Raw genomic sequence first — 20297 nt, 5'->3', positions numbered from 1 at the left:
TTTTAAATTGATATAAAAATGTATTATAATTTACATTAATATTAAATAGAGTTTTAAAAGAGCTTATCTGAACTACTTAAGTAATCTTCTGTAACAAGTTCGATATAATAAGGAAGGAAGAGGACACAGGGGTCGGCTGGACTGTTGATGCTTCTCCTTTTTATTCTCTTTCTCAAAGTCAACAACACACTCAGGCGTGTGCCTTCAGTCAAACTCATATATAACAATAGCTTCCGGTTCGCGGCACTTCCGGCTTCCGGGTCAAACTCAGGGTCCTGTGTTGCGCATCAACAGTCCGACTCTCTCTCTCCCTCGTCTGCGGTTCCACCGGTGTTTTGTACCCTCTCCGCGCCCATTACTGGAACAAGAGACAGGTGTTATTAATCTGCTTCCAACCCACTCACTTACCGCCCGTCTCGCGGCTCTCTCTCCCGCTGCAGACCTCGCTGAACCACGCCCCCCTTGCCACATACCCCCACCGCCCGACTCAGGCCGGGGAAGGTAGCCCAGAAGGTAGTAGCGGAGGGTGAGAACGGCCCACCTGATGGCAAGGCATTCCTTTTCGATGGTGCTGTACTTAGCCTCTCTCTTTGAGAGCTTGCGGCTAATGTACAGCACCGGCCGCTCTCCCCCCTCCACCTCCTGGGCCAGGACTGCGCCCAGCCCCCTGTCCGACGCGTCAGTCTGCAACAGAAAAGGGAGAGAAAAGTCAGGGGAGTGTAAAAGCGGCCCGCCACATAGAGCAGCCTTAACTCGGGTGAAGGCCTGCTGGCACGGCTCCGTCCATTGGACCGTATCTGGTAGCCCCTTTCTAGTAAGGTCAGTCAAAGGGCTGGTGAGGTCCGAATAATTTGGTATAAACCGTCTATAATATCCCGCCAGCCCCAAGAACTGCCTTACCTCCTTTTTGGTCTTGGGTCTCGGACAGGTTGCAATTGCGGCGGTCTTATCAATTTGGGGACGCACCTGTCCATGACCCAAGTGGAAGCCCAGATACCTTACTTCCACCCGCCCAATCGCACACTTCTTCGGGTTGGCCGTGAGTCCCGCTCCCCTCAGCGACCTCAAGACCGCCCTGACATGCTGCATATGCCGCTGCCAATCGTGACTGTAGATCACGATATCATCCAGATAGGCAGCAGCATATGCGGCATGGGGACGCAAAATCCTGTCCATGAGGCGCTGAAAGGTAGCGGGCGCCCCGAACAACCCGAAAGGAAGCGTAACAAATTGGTGCAATCCAAACGGCGTGGTGAAAGCTGTCTTTTCTTTGGACAATGGAGACAAGGGGATCTGCCAATAGCCCTTTGTTAAGTCCAATGTCGAATAAAATCGAGCCGTGCCCAGCCGATCAAGCAACTCGTCAACCCGTGGCATTGGATAAGCGTCAAATTTCGACACTGCATTCACCTTGCGATAGTCCACACAGAACCTGACCGAGCCGTCAGTCTTAGGGACCAAAACTATCGGGCTCGCCCAGTCACTGTTGGACTCCTCAATTACTCCCATATCGAGCATTGCCCCTAATTCATCCTGAACCACCTTTTTTTTGTGCTCAGGCAAGCGATATGGCCGGCTGCGAACTACCACGCCCGGCTCGGTCTCGATATGGTGCTGAATCAAATTGGTACGTCCCGGTAGGGGCGAGAACACGTCGGCGAACTCCGCCTGTAATTTAGACAAATCAGTGAGTTGTAGCGGTGAGAGATGATCTCCGCCCAGGGCCAGCGCGACCGATTGTGCTTTGATGCTCGCCTCTGGCCCGAGATCATCCTCCCCCCCGATCACCGTTGCCAACAACACTGATTCCACCTCATTCCATTTTTTAAGGAGGTTGAGGTGGTATATTTGACGTGCCCCGTTCCTATCGGATCGTATCACTTCATAATCGAGGTCTCCAATTTGTCGTGCGACCTCAAACGGCCCCTGCCACTTCGACATTAATTTAGAGCTCGAGGTAGGGAGTAATACGAGCACTTTCTCTCCCGGTGTGAATTTGCGTAGCTTCGTACCCCTGTTATATGACCGGCTCTGGCGGTCCTGGGCTTGCAACAAATTCTCCCGAGATAGCCGCCCCAAGGTGTGGAGTTTTGTTCGCAAGTCCAGCACATACTGAATTTCGTTTTTCGCCAAAGAAGGCCCCTCCTCCCAAGTTTCTCGCAGGACGTCCAGCACCCCCCGTGGCTGGCGCCCGTAGAGAAGCTCGAAGGGGGAAAACCCCGTGGAGGCTTGGGGGACCTCCCGCACAGCAAATAAGAGGGGTTCTAACCACCTATCCCAATTTTTGGCGTCCTCCTGTACGAACTTACGGATCATGGATTTAAGTGTGCGATTAAACCGTTCGACCAAGCCGTCCGTTTGTGGGTGATAGACGCTTGTTCAAATGGACTTAATGCCCAATAAGCCGTATAGTTCGCTTAGTGTACGTGACATAAACGGCGTGCCTTGATCAGTGAGGATTTCTTTCGGAATCCCCACCCGGGAGATTAGACGAAACAGTGCGTTCGCAACACTCTTCGCGGAGATGTTGCGGAGGGCCACTGCTTCCGGGTATCGTGTTGCGTAGTCCACGATAACTAGCGCGAAACGATGCCCGCGTGCGGATCGCTCTAATGGCCCGATGAGGTCCATCGCAATTCTCTCGAAGGGGACCTGCATTAACGGAAGTGGGCGCAAGGGCGCTTTTGGGGAGGCCAGTGGATTCACCAACTGACATTCAGGGCAAGACGCGCACCACCTGCGCACATTGTCATGAATGCCTGGCCAAAAAAATCGGGTCATTAAGCGATTCAGTGTGGCCGCCTGTCCCAGGTGGCCCGCCATCGGGTTCGAGTGAGCCGCCTGGAAAAGCATTTCCCGGCGGCTCTTTGGTACTAATAACTGAGTTGTATCCACTTTTGTCTGAGTGTCTTGGGTCACTCGATACAACCGATCCTTAATTATGGCAAAATAAGGATACGTGACGGGCAATGCGGGTTGGAGAGACTGACCGTCGATAGAGCGGACCTGCTGAAATGCATGTTTTAGGGTCTCATCTTGAGACTGCTCCAGAGGGAAGTCATCGCGGTCCGAGAGAATCAGTCTCTCGACCCCGCTCGGTTCCTCTGGAGCTGTTCCCAAGGGTCCCGTATCAGTCTCGCCAACCTGCACTCGCGCCGCCCCGTTCCTAGCCTTGTTCTCCCAAGCGGCATCCGCGCATAACGACCCCAATAACGCCGAAAAGGCGGGCCAATTCGTCCCCAGAATTAGCGGATGCCGGAGGTGGGGACTAACCGCCACCTCAATGCTATGTTTTTCTCCCCTGAACTGTATCGTGACTGGGACCAGCGGATACTCCACCACATCCCCGTGCACACACCGCACCTTAACCACGCGGCCAGTATCCAATGCCCCAGGCTGCATCAAGCTTTGGTGGATCGAGGTTTGGTTACATCCTGAATCCACCAAGGCCTGATATGTACCCCCCTTGATACTCACAGGAATTTGGTACTCTCCTGCTTGATCGGGGGTGGTCCGCTGGAAGTCCGGGACCCGGATCATTGTCCCGACGTCCATCATCGGACATCGGTCCACAAAATGATCCGGGTCGCCGCACCGCCAGCAGGCCAGCCCAGGCCTACCCGCCGCCCCTGCGGCGGGGAGTGGGTTGGAAAATGAGCGCGGAGGGGGGGTGGAACCGGATCCGTTATCCCCGCCCGACCCCAGCAGCCCCGCCCCCCTGGGCGGGGCCCTCGAACTCAGATCGACGATGTGGTCCACGTCGCTTCCACCGGCCAGTAGCCATTTGCGGCACGAGTCCCGGAGCTGTTGGGCCATCGCGAAGGGTCGGCCGGCCTCGCCCCACTCCAACGAGCGGAATCTCTGGCGATGTTGTTCGGGGGTCCGACCGACCCGCTGGATGATGGCCCTCTTGAGGTCTTCATACTCCAGGAGGTTCGCCACCGGCAGTTGTTGGGCGGCCGCCTGGGCTTCTCCCGTAAGCAGTGGTATCAGGCGCACCGGCCACTGTGCCCGGGGCCACCCGCAGGCCTCCGCGGCCTTCTGGAAGAGGTCTATAAAGGCCTCCGGATCATCTTGTGGCCCCATCTTATGCAGGGGCACGTGGACCGGTGCGCTGGTCAGCCCGGCGGCTTCGGTGCGAACCTCCCGGTCGATCCAGCTCCGGAACCTCTCGCGGTCCTCTTGCTGGCCACGGACAATGGCCTCGAAGCGGCGCTCCTGGTCTGCCCGCAGGTCCAGCATAGACTGATGTTGTTCTTGATGGAGGGCCGCGAGAGAGGTGATGATGTCCGCAAACGGCGAGGCGGAGGGCGTTTGCATGGCGGCGACGCTGTCCTACTTCCTTCCCGGGTTTCGGCACCAGTGTAACAAGTTCGATATAATAAGGAAGGAAGAGGACACGGGTCGGCTGGACTGTTGATGCTTCTCCTTTTTATTCTCTTTCTCAAAGTCAACAACACACTCAGGCGTGTGCCTTCAGTCAAACTCATATATAACAATAGCTTCCGGTTCGCGGCACTTCCGGCTTCCGGGTCAAACTCAGGGTCCTGTGTTGCGCATCAACAGTCCGACTCTCTCTCTCCCTCGTCTGCGGTTCCACCGGTGTTTTGTACCCTCTCCGCGCCCATTACTGGAACAAGAGACAGGTGTTATTAATCTGCTTCCAACCCACTCACTTACCGCCCGTCCCGCGGCTCTCTCTCCCGCTGCAGACCTCGGTGAACCACGCCCCCCTTGCCACATCTTCATATGTAATTTCATAATTACTTCTATTGTCTTTGAACCGAAGAATGTAATGACAAGCATTTATTCTACTTGTATGTCATGTATTTAAATATATTTGTAATTATACATTTGTAATAATGAAGCTGCAAATTTAATATTTTAAAAAATATTAAAATATTAATCATCTGAACACTCTAGTTAAATGCAAGTGCTTCACATGCACTTTAGTTTGTGTCCCGGTTGAGCTGCATTTGAAGATACAAGGATGAAGATGAACAGTATAAACAGTATTTAACAATATCATCAGGAAAAATCCACATGAAGAACAGCAAGCAAACACAACCATACATAACTGAGACCAGACAAAGGTGAACTGAAAACACAGGACTTAAATACCAGCGGTGTAAAGAGTACCTGAAAACCACACTTGAGTAAAAGTACAGATTCCTTACAGAGAAAATGACTCCATTACAAGTTAAGTCATCAATTACAATACAACTTGGGTAAAGGTCTTATGCTGCATTCACACCGAAAGCGAATTGAACATCAAATTCACTTTTATCACGTCTAGTTTAACATTTTGAATCTGCCTACACTTGCACCTCCCACAAAAAACAAATTTCCCTTCAAAATTAGCTTCTTGTGGGAGGGGAAAGTGCTAGGCGGTTGTCTGTTTGCAAGATGGCTGATGTTGATCAAGCATTCATTGAGAGAGTCACCGTCTGTATTTGCTCTGGAGCAGAACAGCAGTGTAGGGGTCATCATCGTCATACTTGGGTCCACCAGCCCCTGTCTGCAGTACTTCCGCCTGTCCTGGAGCCAGTTTGATGACCTGTTGTCCCGAATTGGAGCGAGGATCACCCTCCAGACCACCAACTCCGGGCGGGCCTGCCCTTGTTTATCACGTCACTTCACATACGCCAAAGTTCAGATATTTCAACTCGGGCATCAGACGCAAATTCATTTGAAATGCGTGAATGCACAAAAAACACCAAATAAAATCACTCAATTTGCCTTTTGAGGCGAAATTAGGCGATATCGTTTCCATCCCGTCGTGCTAATTGCGTCCATCGAGCCACAGGACCTCCAGACACGTATCAACCCATCTTTACATTGACTTAAAATGGAAATCACCCACCCCAGATGCTTTATTCACCTTTGGTGTGAACGCAGCATTAGAGTTTCTGATTTTAACAATATTTAAGTATTTTAGTCGGATTGAATGTAGGCTCAAAAATGCACTATTGCTCAACACCTCAGATAATACACAGACAAGGGGATTAAAGATAACTGCTGACAGTGATGACAAATCAAATTAGAAACCAAAATAACAAACCAGTGGCTGGAAATGGTGCCACTAAGGGTATGTTTACACGACAGCGAATGGGTAATATGCATGCCTGATCATCAAGTGTATCGCGTCAGTTCTGGCAGGTCATGTTAGTCAAACTGTCTGTCTGCTAATCATATCTACCAATAGTAATATGATGCCCATTACAGCATACATATATAAGCTCCTTTAATACTATCAGCAGCTATCACATTTCTCCAGAGCTCATTTACCCTCCTCCATCCCCAGCTCCTTCTATCGTCCAGTCAGGATTTGGTATTCTAATTTCCCTTGAATCAGACTAAATTATGACTAAATCCTGTATTATTTTGAAATCTGCAGTACATAATATTGGTTCTGTTCTGTTTACCCTAATGGGGGTTATTGCTTGCCTAGAATGGAACCATACCGTCAATCCAAACTATATGCTATCAATCATATTTGATGATAGTGGTCCTGACAGAAATGTAACACGCATGCGCACGATGTCACCATTTTCACAAATTCATGCTTTTGTTGTTCACATGGGAGACGGTAAAGGCATGGTTTTGTATTCGGTGGGTATTCAGGCACCCAAAACACTGTTGCCATGTAAATGAATGGCCAAAACACAAAACGTTTGTAGTTTTCAGTTGAAACATTGAGTCCAAACTTGGTGATACTGTCATATGTTAGTCAACACATCAAAATAAATGTACTTTAAAGGTGCACTATGTAGTATTTTTGCGGTGAAATATCCAAAAACCACTAGGCCGGTGTTATATATTTGGTTCAGTTGAGTACTTATAATATCCCAAATGTTTCCAACTATTTGTAAATTGTGAAAGAATTGCTATTTTAACCAAGGAGCCGGGACATCTGAGGGAGTTGCCTGTCAATTGCGTCATATCTGCGCTACGCTTGCCTTTCGGTTTTATTTATAACGCTAACAAGTGTGAACAAGTGTCACAGCAGCCGCTGAGCGAACGCACAACATCTGACGAGTAACGGCATAACATCATTTGCAACACACTTAAATATATCTAATATGATAAACAGAGCTGTGTTACCTCATACTCATGACTGGAAAAGCGGAAATGGGGCCCGCGACTGTGGCCGTCATAATAAATTAAATGTTAATAATCACATTCATGAACTTGATTTCTGCCTGAGTCCTATCCCGATTCTTTTCCACTGGCTGTGAGGTGAAGACCACATGTCCCAAGATTCTGTGCTCAAACTTTAAACTACAACATTGCTTTGAATAAGCGCCCCCTAGTGGATGGAAAAGTTACATAGTGCAGCTTTAATGCACAACAAAATATTATTTAATCATAATGATTTAAAATGTACTTTAAAAAAAACAAACCTTGCTTAATATAAATATTGTCATGAAAATGTACTCTCTAAAATATACCTGAAAGTAAAGAAAAAACTACTGGAGGACCGAAACCATTGCCCAAATGATATTTAATAAGAACTACAGCGATGATGCCCATCTTTGTGTCAGCATTTATTTTGTGCTCACAACATGGGTAAAATAAACATGTAAGCAGTGACAAGGATTTTCACCTTGACCAATTTTTTTTTACAACAATTATAATTTATCACCAGGCAACACACCTTGAACAGCACCCAATTATCCAATTACCTAAATGTAATCACCCAGAAATAATTTTGAGTTTTCAGCTATATGAAAGTTTAAAACATATTTCACTGCATCACTACTTATGCTTGAAGCAACAATAAATGTTAGTGATCTAGTTTGTCAGAAGACATTTCTGAGTTTAGACTACGAGCCGACAAAACTGTCCAGTCGACTCTTTCATAACTTCACTTGGGTTTTGGTTGTCTGTGCACTTTTGTCAGGCTCTAGTGTCTTCACCCCATGGGTAGTGGCACAGATGACAGAGGCATCGATCAAAGCATGACATTGAAGCCAATCAACAGCGGAGGTTTACATACCGATCCGTCTCTATGGATTAAATGTACCGCTCTGTCTCTTAGATGCTGACCCTGCTTACAGTACATTTCACAATTGACACTGAAGCGATTTCCTTTAGACTTTAAAATGAGGGAAACTTGCTATTGCTTTTCAGCTGAATCATATTTGTCGAGAAACATACACAAACAAACACCACATGCACACTGCAAAGTTTTGTTTTGGGAATGACAAACACATTAATTACCATAGTGAACCTCCTGTTTTGTGTGTATGTGATACAAAAGTCACTTCCAAGCACATGATTACTGATATAGTGATTAACACTGTTTTGGCATCTTGAAACATAAATGGCGAGAGTTTAAAGGATTAGTTCACTTTAAAATAAAAATTACCCCAATAATTTACCCACCCTCAAGATATCCTAGGTGTATGACTTTCTTCTTTCTGATGAACACTATATTGATAAAAGTTTTGGGACACCTGAACATTATACCAACAGGGACTTTAATGACTATGCGTTCTAAGTTCTTAGACATTCATATGGATTTGGTCCCTATAACAGCTTCCAATCTTCTGGGAAGGCTTTCCACAAGATTTTGGAGTGTTTCCCTTTCATCCAGTAGAGCATTTGTAAGGGTGCCAACTAGGGATGTGACGGTAATTCTAAAGTGAAAATTCTAAAGCTGTTAGGAATGTCTGTGCGCATTTTATTTGCGCTTTAGAATTAGTGCCAATTCGGGGGCGGCAATTGCTTGAATGGTGTGAGCATTGTTATTCTTCATGAAAAACACAACAACAAAATGTACAATGATATACTAGCTTAAATAGGCACGTTTACATTTCGCTTTGAAACCAAATTGTCAGCCATCATCTTGTCAGTCAGCTTCTCGCTCTCGTGATAAATGAAATCTGACTCCTGCTGCTGGTCTGTGCTGCGAATCTAGTTAGGCTCACGCTGCATTGAGCAGAAACGTTCAGTTTTTAATTTTCTGTTCATTAACTGAACTATAAAAAAAATCGAAACAACGGAGGTAAAGTGATGTAACCGGTGTTTTGGCTAAACACTGGTAACACCGACTATCGCAGTAAGCCTATTGGCAACCTATTAGCTACAGAGTTCAGAACTGAACTTTTCCCCCACAAATGTTTGTAAATGCAGTCCCAATACTTTTGTCCATATAGTGTACACCCTCTGTCTAATTAATAAGTTTTAACTCTTTCCCCACCAAACACGGAAATTTCTGTTATTTGTGAGAAAACGTTTCCAGGCCAATAACGGAATTTTCCGGGTTTCCGTATTTTCACTGTCGGGCGCTAGGGGGCGCTATTGGGATTCTTTAGAATGAGAGTACTGAATCTCCTATCAAAACACATGTGAGGAAGACGCAGTGAAACGAGCGATCGCATGTAACCATATGCATATTAAAAATAACGTGAACATCCTCATTAAACAGCATATGAATCAAAACTATCTAATGTTACTGATGAAATGTGGACCCAGGACGAGCTCCAGGACTGTGTAAGCATTAGGGGGGTTGATGGACTCGATCTACACCATCTGTGTTTGATAATCGCTCTGAATCTGATCTGGAAAGTGTTTCACAAAAATGTGATTTTCTCAGCTTTTTGTTCAAAATCAGCTTTTTTTATGAAACCTACCCATATTCAAGTGTTGATAAAAAAGGAATGCATGAAGCTAGAATAAAAGTTTTTTTTTTTTTTAAGAAGAGGGTCAGCTCTTTATTTTGATATATTGCATGCTCAGATATTCATTAAACAAAATATTCTATGGGCTATTCAATTTTGGTGAAAATTGTCAAAAACCCCGGCGGTGGATGGCAACTTTTTTTTTTTAAACGCTGGCGGGGAAAGAGTTAATTGTTGAATTGAAAACGAGTTGATCTGTTCAGTTATAGTATGTAGATGCATTAGTATGTGTATCCACACAGAGTATGTGGCCATTCACTCTCTCTCACACACTTTTATTTGTGTTAATGGTTTATGGGGACATTCCATAGACGTAATGATTTTATGCTGCAAACTGTATATTCCCCTAACGCTACCCATCACGGAAAACATTCTGAATCTTTGCATTAAGAAAAAAACACTTAAAACATCAAACACAAAAAGCATCACTTCATTTATAAGCTGTTTTCCACATTGGGACCTAAAAAGGACAGGGATTTTGAATATTGGCATCTTTATGGGGACATTTTGTGAACCACACACACACACACACACACACACACACACACACACACACACACACACAGACACAAACTCAGGGGATATAATGAAAATGTAAATGGCAAACTATAAATAGAAACCTATATAATGGTAATGCACAATGGCAGTTTCATTTAGACGTTTTTCTTGCTTTCATGTGTCCAGTAGGAAAAATAAACCTGTTTAGTACTGACTATAAAAGAGAATGACTTTGAATAATAATTCAATGAATGTTCAAATTGAAGCTTTCAGCCAGAATAGCCTTTGTGTTTCAGTAAGCAGTGTTATTTCAAAAGTCTTGTTTTCTCTTCATTTGTGTTGTAGGTGGTTCGGCTGGGGCGAGCAGTGCCCCCGCCCCCACTTCATCCCCCAGCCAATCACGACATTCAAGTGGAGGCGACGGCAGTGCCTTGGAGAATGGGCTCGGACCCCGCAGAGGTGCACGGGTGACAGGGTCGGAAAACTGGGAGATGATGTACAGCGACTCAGGGAATGCCTATTACAAAGAGTGAGAAGATTAAAGATCACTATATACTGTCAGTATAAAGTGAGGACCATACGCTTTAGAGCACTAAAAACACAGATGGTTTTGCTTCAGGACTCAGATGTTTATATTTGGACATGAGGGGATAGTTCATCAAAAACATTAAATACGAATTTTTGAAGAATGTTTATTCTGATTTTGTCTATACAATGAAAGTCAGCGGGGTCAGGTTTTGTTTTCAAGTGCCACAAAGTCAACATATACCAGCAAAGTCTGATAAATTAGGTCATGTTTTATTGACTTTGCATATTTTGATCTTGTTTTTTGAGGATGATGGAAACACAATGTATGGTACATTGTCTGATTGGACACAGTTATTGACATCAGGAGACACGGAAATATTTGTACCTCCCCTTTAAAATGTAGAACTTTTTGTTTGTTTTTCTATCTTAACCATCCACAATTATATGATTAGCTGCTTTTTATTCTGTAGCTTGGTTGTCCATCAGAACAGACACGCAACACAGATGTATGTAATTTGAAACCTCAACCTGTCATATATTTATAAGCAAAACAATGTTTTAGGTGTGTTTTTTAATAGCGAGAGGAGAGCTGTTTACAGTGATGTACAGTGGGGTTTTAAAAGACTTTTCTGTTGGACAACACTGACATCTTGTGTTATGTGTTTGTTCTGCAGCCATCATCTGCAGCCATCCTCTTGGCTTAATCGCCGAACTCACAGCAGAGAGAATGTCTGCATGTCAGAATGTAAGATTCTATTCTATTCTATTCTATTCTATTCTATTCTATTCTATTCTATTCTATTCTATTCTATTCTATTCTATTCTATTCTATTCTATTCTATTGCCTTGTTTCCTTTCAGGTTTAAGTCATCCAACAGTTTTAGATAACAATACATATTTAATATATGCACTGTATTAATACACTTTTTTATTTAGAGAGTTTTTATTAGCTTGTAAATACACTTTTCCCTGTGCTGCAGATAACTGTCTGATACTCCTGATTTAAAGACAGATGTTCCTGCAGCTACATTTAGATATTTGCTTGACAGCTTGATAAAAAGGGAGGTTGCTCCCCTGACTCTTTTTTTTTATTATATAAAGTCTATATAGGGCTGTTACGGTGTGAATTTAATACTAAATGTAAAACAATATCACACTTTTAATCATCATGGAAGCTTTACATGCATCACCCATGAGCAAAACATCTTTCCCTTTTAAAAAAAGCCATGCACAAATGTTTGTAAGGTAGACTCATTCTGGTTCCTTCTTCAGTTTATCAATTCAGGTAATAACATTTGTGTATATTTTAAAACTACCTATGTATGGAATGTTTTACATGTTCCTATCCCTGAAGTATAAAGCCTATTGTATCATATTTGATAAACATTTTTGTGCTAAAACCTGTTTTAGACAATCTGCAATGTGCCCTGACTCTGTCATTTGATTCATAGTTTATTAAAATGTATTTTAGTATATTTCTATAAACACCTATCATCAAACAAAATTTATATTGATTTTTATAAAGTAAATGCAAGATAACTTTTTTATTGTTAGTAATATTTTATATTGTTAGTAAAAGATGAACATTTTTGAAAAATCATATTAAAATGTGAGTAATATGATACATCAGGCTTTTGAGGAATTTACATTGTTCATCTCTCAGTCATCATTGTATTGCATTGCATTAATGCCACCCCCTTCCTCACTCCCCCCCACCCCATAATAAACACTACAGAGCTTTGATCATGAAACTAAGCATTTAAAATTAATCTTACTAAGACATTATCAGGAGGAATGACAACTGATATGTAAATAATATTTTTGGCCATACAAATATCAACAAATTCACTAAATTGCATATTTTTGGGGGTGGGGGGGGGGGGTGTTTTTCTCCTCGAGTATGAGCTCCGTATTTTCCTATATCATACTTTGTATATGAGTAAAGAGCTTTTTAAAATATTCAAAAAATAGTCAAGATTAAGTATCTGTTTATCTATTCTTTTGAAGAATGCACTGGTCATTATTTCCATGAAATTACAAAGTGATAACTAAAGACATTTTAGATTGGATTTGAAATAAAAAATTACTTTTTTCTTTTTTTTTCTTTAATTGAATTCTTATGTCATGGCAAGCAAAGGCTGACCAGATAAATAAATAAATACATAAATATATTTATACTGATCAGGTGTAACATTACGATCACCTTCCAAATTTTCCGTTAATGCCACTTTTGCTGCCAAAATGGCCCTGACCCATTGAGGCATGGACTCCACTTGACCCCTGAATGTGTGCTGTGGTATCAGGCACCAAGATGTTAGTAGTAGACCCTTTAAGTCCTGTAAGTTGTGAGGTGGGGTCTCCATTAATCGGACTTGTTTGTTCAGCACATCCCACAGATGCTCAATTGGATTGAGATCTGGAAATTTGGAGGCCAAGTCAACACCTCAAACTTGTTGTTGTGCTCCTCAAACTATTCCTGAACCATTTTTGCTTTGTGGCAGGACACATTATCCTGCTGAAAGAGGCCACAGCCACCAGGGGATACCGTTTACATCAAAGGGTGTAAATGGTCTGCAACAATGCTTAGGTAGGTTGTACGTGTCAAAGTAACATCCACAGGGATGGCAGACCCAAGGTTTTCCCAGCAGAACATTGCCCAAAGCATCAAACTGCTTCCAACAGCTTTCCTTCTTTCCATAGTGCACCCTGGTACCATGTGTTCCCCAGGTAAGCGACATGCACCCGGCCATCCACGTGATTGAAAACATGAAAACATGATTCATCAGACCAGGTACTGGAGATACTGACCACTGCAGACCGGGAAAAAAACTGCAGCTCTTGTAGGGTGTTCCCAGTCTACAGTGGTCAGTATCTATTAAAACATGCACTGCAAAAAAAAAAAAAATCATTTTCTTATTTAGTATTTTTGTCTTGTTTCCAGTCCAAAGATAATACAATTAAGAAGCGTTTACTAGACAAGCAAATGTTAAGGAAATATATCTTGTTTTGGGAGTTAAATAACTCAAAATAAGCTAAATAATCTGCCAATGGGGTAAGCAAAATAAACTTGTTTTCTGTTTGAATTAATATTATTTTGCTTACTCCACTGGCAGATTATTTTCCTTCTTTTAAGCAACTCACTTAATTTTGGGGTTATTTCCCCGTAAAAAAAAAAAAAATGTATATCTGTCTAGTAAATGCTACTTGTTTTAAGAATTTGTACATGTTTGGACTAGAAACAAGACAAAAATTCTAAGTAAGAAAAGCATTTTTTTTGTTGCAGTGTTGTCTAAGGAAGGAACAGTAGTGAATAGACGGCAATGGGCGGCCAAGGCTCATTGATGCACGTGGGGAGAGAAGGCTGGCCTGTGTGGTCCAATCAAACAGACGAGCTACTGTAGCTCAAAGTGCTCAAGAAGTTAATGCTGGTTCTGATAGAAAGGTGTCAGAATACACAGTGCATTGCAGTTGATGTGTATGGGGCTGCATAGCCGCAGACCAGTCAGCACATCTTCAGGGGTCTAGTGGAGTCCATTTTGGCAGCATAAGGGGAGCCAACACAATATTAGGAATGGTCATAATGTTATGCCTGACCTGTGCATGTATGTATGTGTGTGTATATATATATATATATATATATATATATATATATATATATATATATATATATATATATATATATATATATATATATATATATATATATATATACACATACTTATGTGTGTATACACACACACACACACACACACAGACTTTATATTTATACTTAAAAGAATAATAATTAAAATAAAATGCTTAAATTCCATTATTCTCTTTAGTGCTTTAGTAATCTTTAATAAGAAAATAGTACAAATGTTTGCAAATTTGTACAATGTTATTGCTCTGATTTCTGTTGATAAGAAGCAGTACATCATTGCTAACTGTAGGGGGTGGTATAAATGTACAAACTTTAGGTTTAGGAACAAGATGTCATTACAGTTTTAAAATCCCATGCTTGCTTTAGGTGGTTCTTTTTACATTTTGTGCCGTAAAGTGCTGCATGTGAATCTGCTGTTTAACATACGCTTGAACAGTATGTGCTCAGACATGCAAATGCTTACCTCTGTCTGTACTTCTACCTCTCTTTTCCTTCAGACATTTCAAATTCATGCATTTGGCAGACACTTACAGACTTACAAAGCTACTTACAGTGCATTCAAGGTATACATTTTTGTCAGTTTGTGTGTTCCCTTGGATTTGATCCCATGATCTTAGCAGTGCTAGCATCACGTTGAGCTACCGCGACAGAATTTAGATTGACTTGTCTGGAAAAATGTTATATTTTTTTCTTCACCTTTCACCTTCCGACTTTTGTAACGTTAATCATTTCTCCTTTTCTTTACTCTTAATGGGGTGATTTCCTAAATAATCTCTCTGTTTTCATATTTGAACTGGTCACCATCTTTGTTTGATTTTGTGCTTTGTAGTGGCAGAGTTTACAGACCAGCCGGGTGAATTGAGAGGCTTCTCCGTTCACACTCGTTTGGTGAAGGGTCCGCGGGGCTTTGGCTTCAATATAGTGGGAGGCAGCAGGCGGAGGGAGTTCCTGCAGATTTACAGCATCACTCCTGGAGGACCTTCAGCACTTAACACAGGTAACCGTCCTCATCTTTCTTCAGCAGCCTACTGCGCTAAAAGGCTATGTTTTATCTATAGGTCGCTGCTCTCTTTCTCTATATTATTCTTTCTGTCCCACTGTGGATTAGTGTTGTGATTCGGTGTTTCTGTTGAACGAGAGTCTCGATCTCCCTCTAATCCTGATGTCCTGCATGGAGTAATCCAGCTATCACTGCCTGCTGACACACACATTTACAAGTAAAATGTGACATTATGAACACGCTCTTTCCAGGGGCGTAGGAGCGACTTTGACATTGGGGGGGACATTTTCGCCACTATGAATCAACGTCCATCCCACCACCATAATAGTAACAGTATAGTGACGTGGTACAAATTGTATAGAATCACAAACAGCAAATAAATAAACAAAATCATCCGTTTATCATCTGTTTAAATCATCTGTTTATTATTACACAAATGTTGAAGTTGGGAAACATAAAAGTGTACAAACCCCTCATGTAATTGCAGGCAGGAAGGAAAGTAGCACTTTAAAAGGCAAATATTTGATTCGTAACCCCCCAAAAATACAAAAGTCACATACGGCTTTGGAAACAAGCACTTGGAACTAGAACTATTAAATTGTATCTATCATTATTATCTATATCAATAACATTTTCTGTGTGTATCAGTGGAGTTTTGCTGACATCTAATGGGGAAACTTTGGCACTGCACCCAAACAAACTGACAAAGATCATTTTTGAGATATCAACCTCAAATTTGGAACACAACTTTTATGGCTTTTTAGTTTTATTTTAGAGTTTACTGTTTAAAATGCTGTTTCATAGAAAATATATGTTTTGTACAAAATATTATTCGTAAATCATTTTCATAAACTTAAAAATCTATAATTTCTTTTTCTTTTTTTTCACTTTTAAAACTTTTAGTTTGGCTTCAACAATAATCTTCTTTAAAATAAGACCACACTTAAGTTTGTGCTCCCAATATTACATGTTTTATGACAGTTTTTTGACATAAATCTTTTTTAAATTGATGCACAAGGGTTAAATGTACTATGTATGTTAACATTTAGTCAGTTGGAAGTCAGAGTCCCTGCTACTGAAGTCAAAGACTTGAATAGGGGCTTGAAAACAATTATTAAGTTTTCCAATTTTTAAAAATTCCATTTTCCAATATTGAGGGGGACACATCCCAGTCCCCTAAGCAGCACAGTCCCATGTTGAGACCAATTCCTCCCATAACCATCATGGACATTTTTTGCCACAGTAGACCTTCTGTTGGCTTGGACCAGATGGGATTGCTTCTGTTGCCCTTGTGCATCGATAAACCTTGGGCATCAAACACCCTGTCACTGGTTTGTGGTTTGTCCCTCCTCGGGCCACTGTTGGTAAATTCTCACCACTGCTGACTGAGAGCAATCCACAAGCCTTGCCGTTTCAAAAATACTCTGACCCGTCACCCATTTAGATACGTTTAGACCAAGTGGCAACCTCCCGCGGTCTCTCTTGAAGCCAATACGGAAGTAATTTAAATTGCAATTCCTCCACTGACCACTAGGCTCCAGAGCTTGAGTCCCATGTTAAAGTTCCCAACTTTACAGCAGAAAAAAAACATGTTTACAGCTTGGTACAAATTGTGGTTTTGGTCTATACGGTTAATTTTGGCCCTTCATGACAACTGTGAGGGGGTGAATATTTTTTTAACTCATTCGTTTACATTATATAAAGCCTTAAAGGGGTACTTCAGCGCTGGGAAGATTAATCTGTATTTAAACTGGGTCATCAATGTAGTAGAAATGTGAAATTATTTTTGAATTTGGTGCCTTCTTGACTGAGAAAAGAAAGAAAATGTATTTTTGTATCATGGGGATGAAAGACTACAATTCCCAGAATGCTTCGCTGCCCTATGAGGCCATTCCCAAAGCCACCTACTGGATTACTGTGACTGAGTTAGAGAAGACACTACAATTAAAAACTGAGCGTGTCTGTTCAATATAATGATTGAGTCACCGCGCGAGTATCACAGCACTGAGCACTAACTGCAGGAGTGAGATAAATGAGCTGAATGATCTCTCATGATGAGAGCTGAGGTAATCGCGACTACACTCGCGGCATACATTCACAACGCTAGTTCAGTCTGGTGCGTTTCAGTTCATGCCTTTGCAAGCTTAACTTTCATCAAAATTAATTTAAGTAGTTAAAAGACCTACATTGCTCACCATAGCTCTGTTTAAATGAGTGCCTGTAGCTGATCTGAGCTCTGAGTGTGATCTCCATCCCCCATGCGCGGGTTCAAAACATGCGGAAACGGCTCCCTCTGCTGGCTGTAGTCTTTAGCCTTTGGCCAAACATTCCTCCTATGATGCAAATATCGTCAATTTGCGTCATAGGAGGAATTTTTCCAGAAATAAAATGCATAAATCTCTTGTCTCAGGGGGATATGAGGGGGGAAAGCACAATCATTTGAATATACTCCAGGGTTTCTACTGATAGAAGGCCATATGGCAGCCAGTGGCCACCAGGTTAGGTGTAAGGGACGTGTCAACAGTGTAACTATACATCTAACTACAGAAATGAATTACAGATGTAATTACATACATGTTTTCATATTGTACTAACATTTTAAAAATTACATGCATGTACACAATAAATGCATTGCATCAAATTATTAATTGAAATGTTAGTAAATTGTTGTTAAAGGGATAGTTCACCTAAAATGTTAATTTCTGTTATTATTTACTCACCCTCAAGTTGTTCCAAAACTGTATAAATTTCTTTCTTCTGCTGAACACAAAATAAGATATTTGGAAGAATGTTTGTAAACAAGCAGATTTCGGCAGCCATTGACTACCATAGTACAAACCTGATTAAGTTTGGACACTGTACACATTGTAAATAAAAACAGAATGCAATGATGTGGAAGTTTCAAATGTAAATATTTTATTAAGAATACAACATAGATGACATATCGAATGTTTAAACTAAGAAAATGTATAATTTTAAGGGAAAAATAAGTGGATTTTAAATTGAATGGCATCAACACATCTCAAAAAGTTGGGATAACGCCATGTTTACCACTGGGTGGCATCCCCTCTTCTTTATAACACTCTGAGAGGCTCTTTTTATACCCAGTCATGTTGCCAATTGACCAATTGACCTAATAAGTTGCAAATTGGTCCTCCAGTTGTTCTTTATATGTACATTTAACTTTTCCAGCCTCTTATTGCTACCTGTCCCAACTTTTTTGGAATGTGTAGCTCTCATGAAATCCAAAATGAACCAATATCTGGCATTCGATTTCAAAATATCACTTTCAAAATTTGATGTTATCTATATTCTATTGTGAATAAAATATAAGTTTATGAGATTTGTAAAATATTGTAATCCTTTTTATTCACAATTTGTACAGTCACAACTTTTTTGGTTTGTATTTTGCTCCCACTATGGAAGTCAATCTCTGCTGAGATCTGCTTAGGTTGAGCTTTTATATTATGCAATTTCACACGTTTCATCTTTTGCCTTTTCCCCCAGCGGACATTCTGGTGTACATCAATGATACCTGCGTGCTTGGCTTCTCTCACAAAGAGGTCGTGGAAATGTTGAAAGTTATCCCGGTGGGTCACACTGTGGATGTTGTAGTCCGAAGGGGCTACCCCATGCTCTATAACTCTGACGGCTGTCCTAAGATGCCCAATTCTAGGCTAACAGCTTACCAAGACCAGTCACTACATCTACCTCCACCGACCACCACCCAACCCCAGGCCCAGGCCCCTCTCCCATACTCAAACCCACACCTCAACCACAATGGTCCCATGTGGTCTGAATTTGAGAGGGGATCCTCAAGGAATCTCAGAGTACGGGCATCAAGGTTCAGCCTGGATGCTAATGGTAATTCACCTCCTTTTGCTTCACCTCAAAGACCTCCGTCATCGTACCAGTACTGTAACGGGTATGGGGGCGGATTCCTGAGACCGCCACGCACTGCAAGAAGCATAAGAAGGTTACAGAGTGCAGAACTAGCCAGCCAGAGTGACAGTGAGGTGGTGTCTGCGATTGGATCACAGAGGTGAATGGATTTTATGTTATATTGTCACTGCTATGATCAGGGTTAGATTATAGAATACATGCTGTAAAATGTCATTTGTGACATATTTTGGCATATTACTTCTTTTGGGGGGCTTGTTTTATATAAAGAAGTGAAAAAATATGCTTGTGTTTCTTTAATGTACTTTTATTTTTACTGATCAAGAATTTTAGGAATTTTTCTTTCTGTATCAAATCATTATATGTACATTACTGTTCAAAAGGTTAAGGTCAGTAAGGTTTTAAAGCAGTCTTTTATGCTCACCAATGCTGCACGTATTTGATCAAAAATACAGTAAAAGCAGTAATATTGTGAATTGTTTTAGATAGAATCTAAAAAAACAAAACAATTCTATATTGTCTGTTTTAATATATCTTAAAATTGAATTTAATACTGTGATGGCAAAGCTGAATTTTCAGCAGCCATTACTCCAGTATTCAGCAACACCTGACCTTGAGCTCAAGAAACATTTTATTATTATTGTCATCTATCTATGATCTGAATTTGATTTTTCTTGACAGACTTTATCATTAATTAATAATGAAGCTAATTAGCACCGCATTAATTAACACAAGCTAATTAATAAGATGACACTTTTTACACTAGTTTTATTTCTGCTTCTTAAAATTTACTTCAAAACCCAGTTACCCAGTGAGTGTATAAAGCAACTTATTTTAATGGTCATAGCAAGGTGGTTTCTGTTTCATGGAATGTTACATTATTTGAATGAAATAGTAAATTGTCCGCATGATTTAGCAAATTGAGGGAATGTACAGTAAAGCGTCTGCATGATTAGCAAATTGAGGGAACGAAATAGTAAAAAGTCTGCACGATTAGCGAATAGAGAGAATGAACAGTAAATTGTCCGCATGATTAGCAAATTGA

At 41.6% G+C, this 20297-nt stretch overlaps 1 protein-coding gene across 5 annotated transcripts in view; it reads left to right on the top strand.

The window, feature by feature from the left end:
* LOC137038593 (novel protein similar to vertebrate membrane associated guanylate kinase, WW and PDZ domain containing 1 (MAGI1)) overlaps positions 1-20297 on the top strand; it is a 140288-nt gene that overhangs the window by 72834 nt on the left and 47157 nt on the right. For 3 of the 5 annotated variants that reach the window (XM_067413299.1, XM_067413297.1, XM_067413296.1), the window contains exons 6-10: positions 10530-10713; positions 11387-11457; positions 14850-14915; positions 15182-15349; positions 18860-19394. In XM_067413299.1, the coding sequence (XP_067269400.1) occupies positions 10530-10713; positions 11387-11457; positions 14850-14915; positions 15182-15349; positions 18860-19394 (1024 nt within the window). The remainder of the gene's footprint in view (positions 1-10529; positions 10714-11386; positions 11458-14849; positions 14916-15181; positions 15350-18859; positions 19395-20297) is intronic. The other 2 variants (XM_067413300.1, XM_067413298.1) reach the window with 1 other exon arrangement.

The sequence above is a fragment of the Pseudorasbora parva genome, chromosome 13 (assembly GCF_024679245.1).
Source record: "Pseudorasbora parva isolate DD20220531a chromosome 13, ASM2467924v1, whole genome shotgun sequence".
NCBI lineage: Eukaryota > Metazoa > Chordata > Actinopteri > Cypriniformes > Gobionidae > Pseudorasbora > Pseudorasbora parva.
The sequence above is the reverse complement of the archived record's forward strand: the minus strand, read 5'-3'. Positions and strand labels throughout refer to the sequence as shown.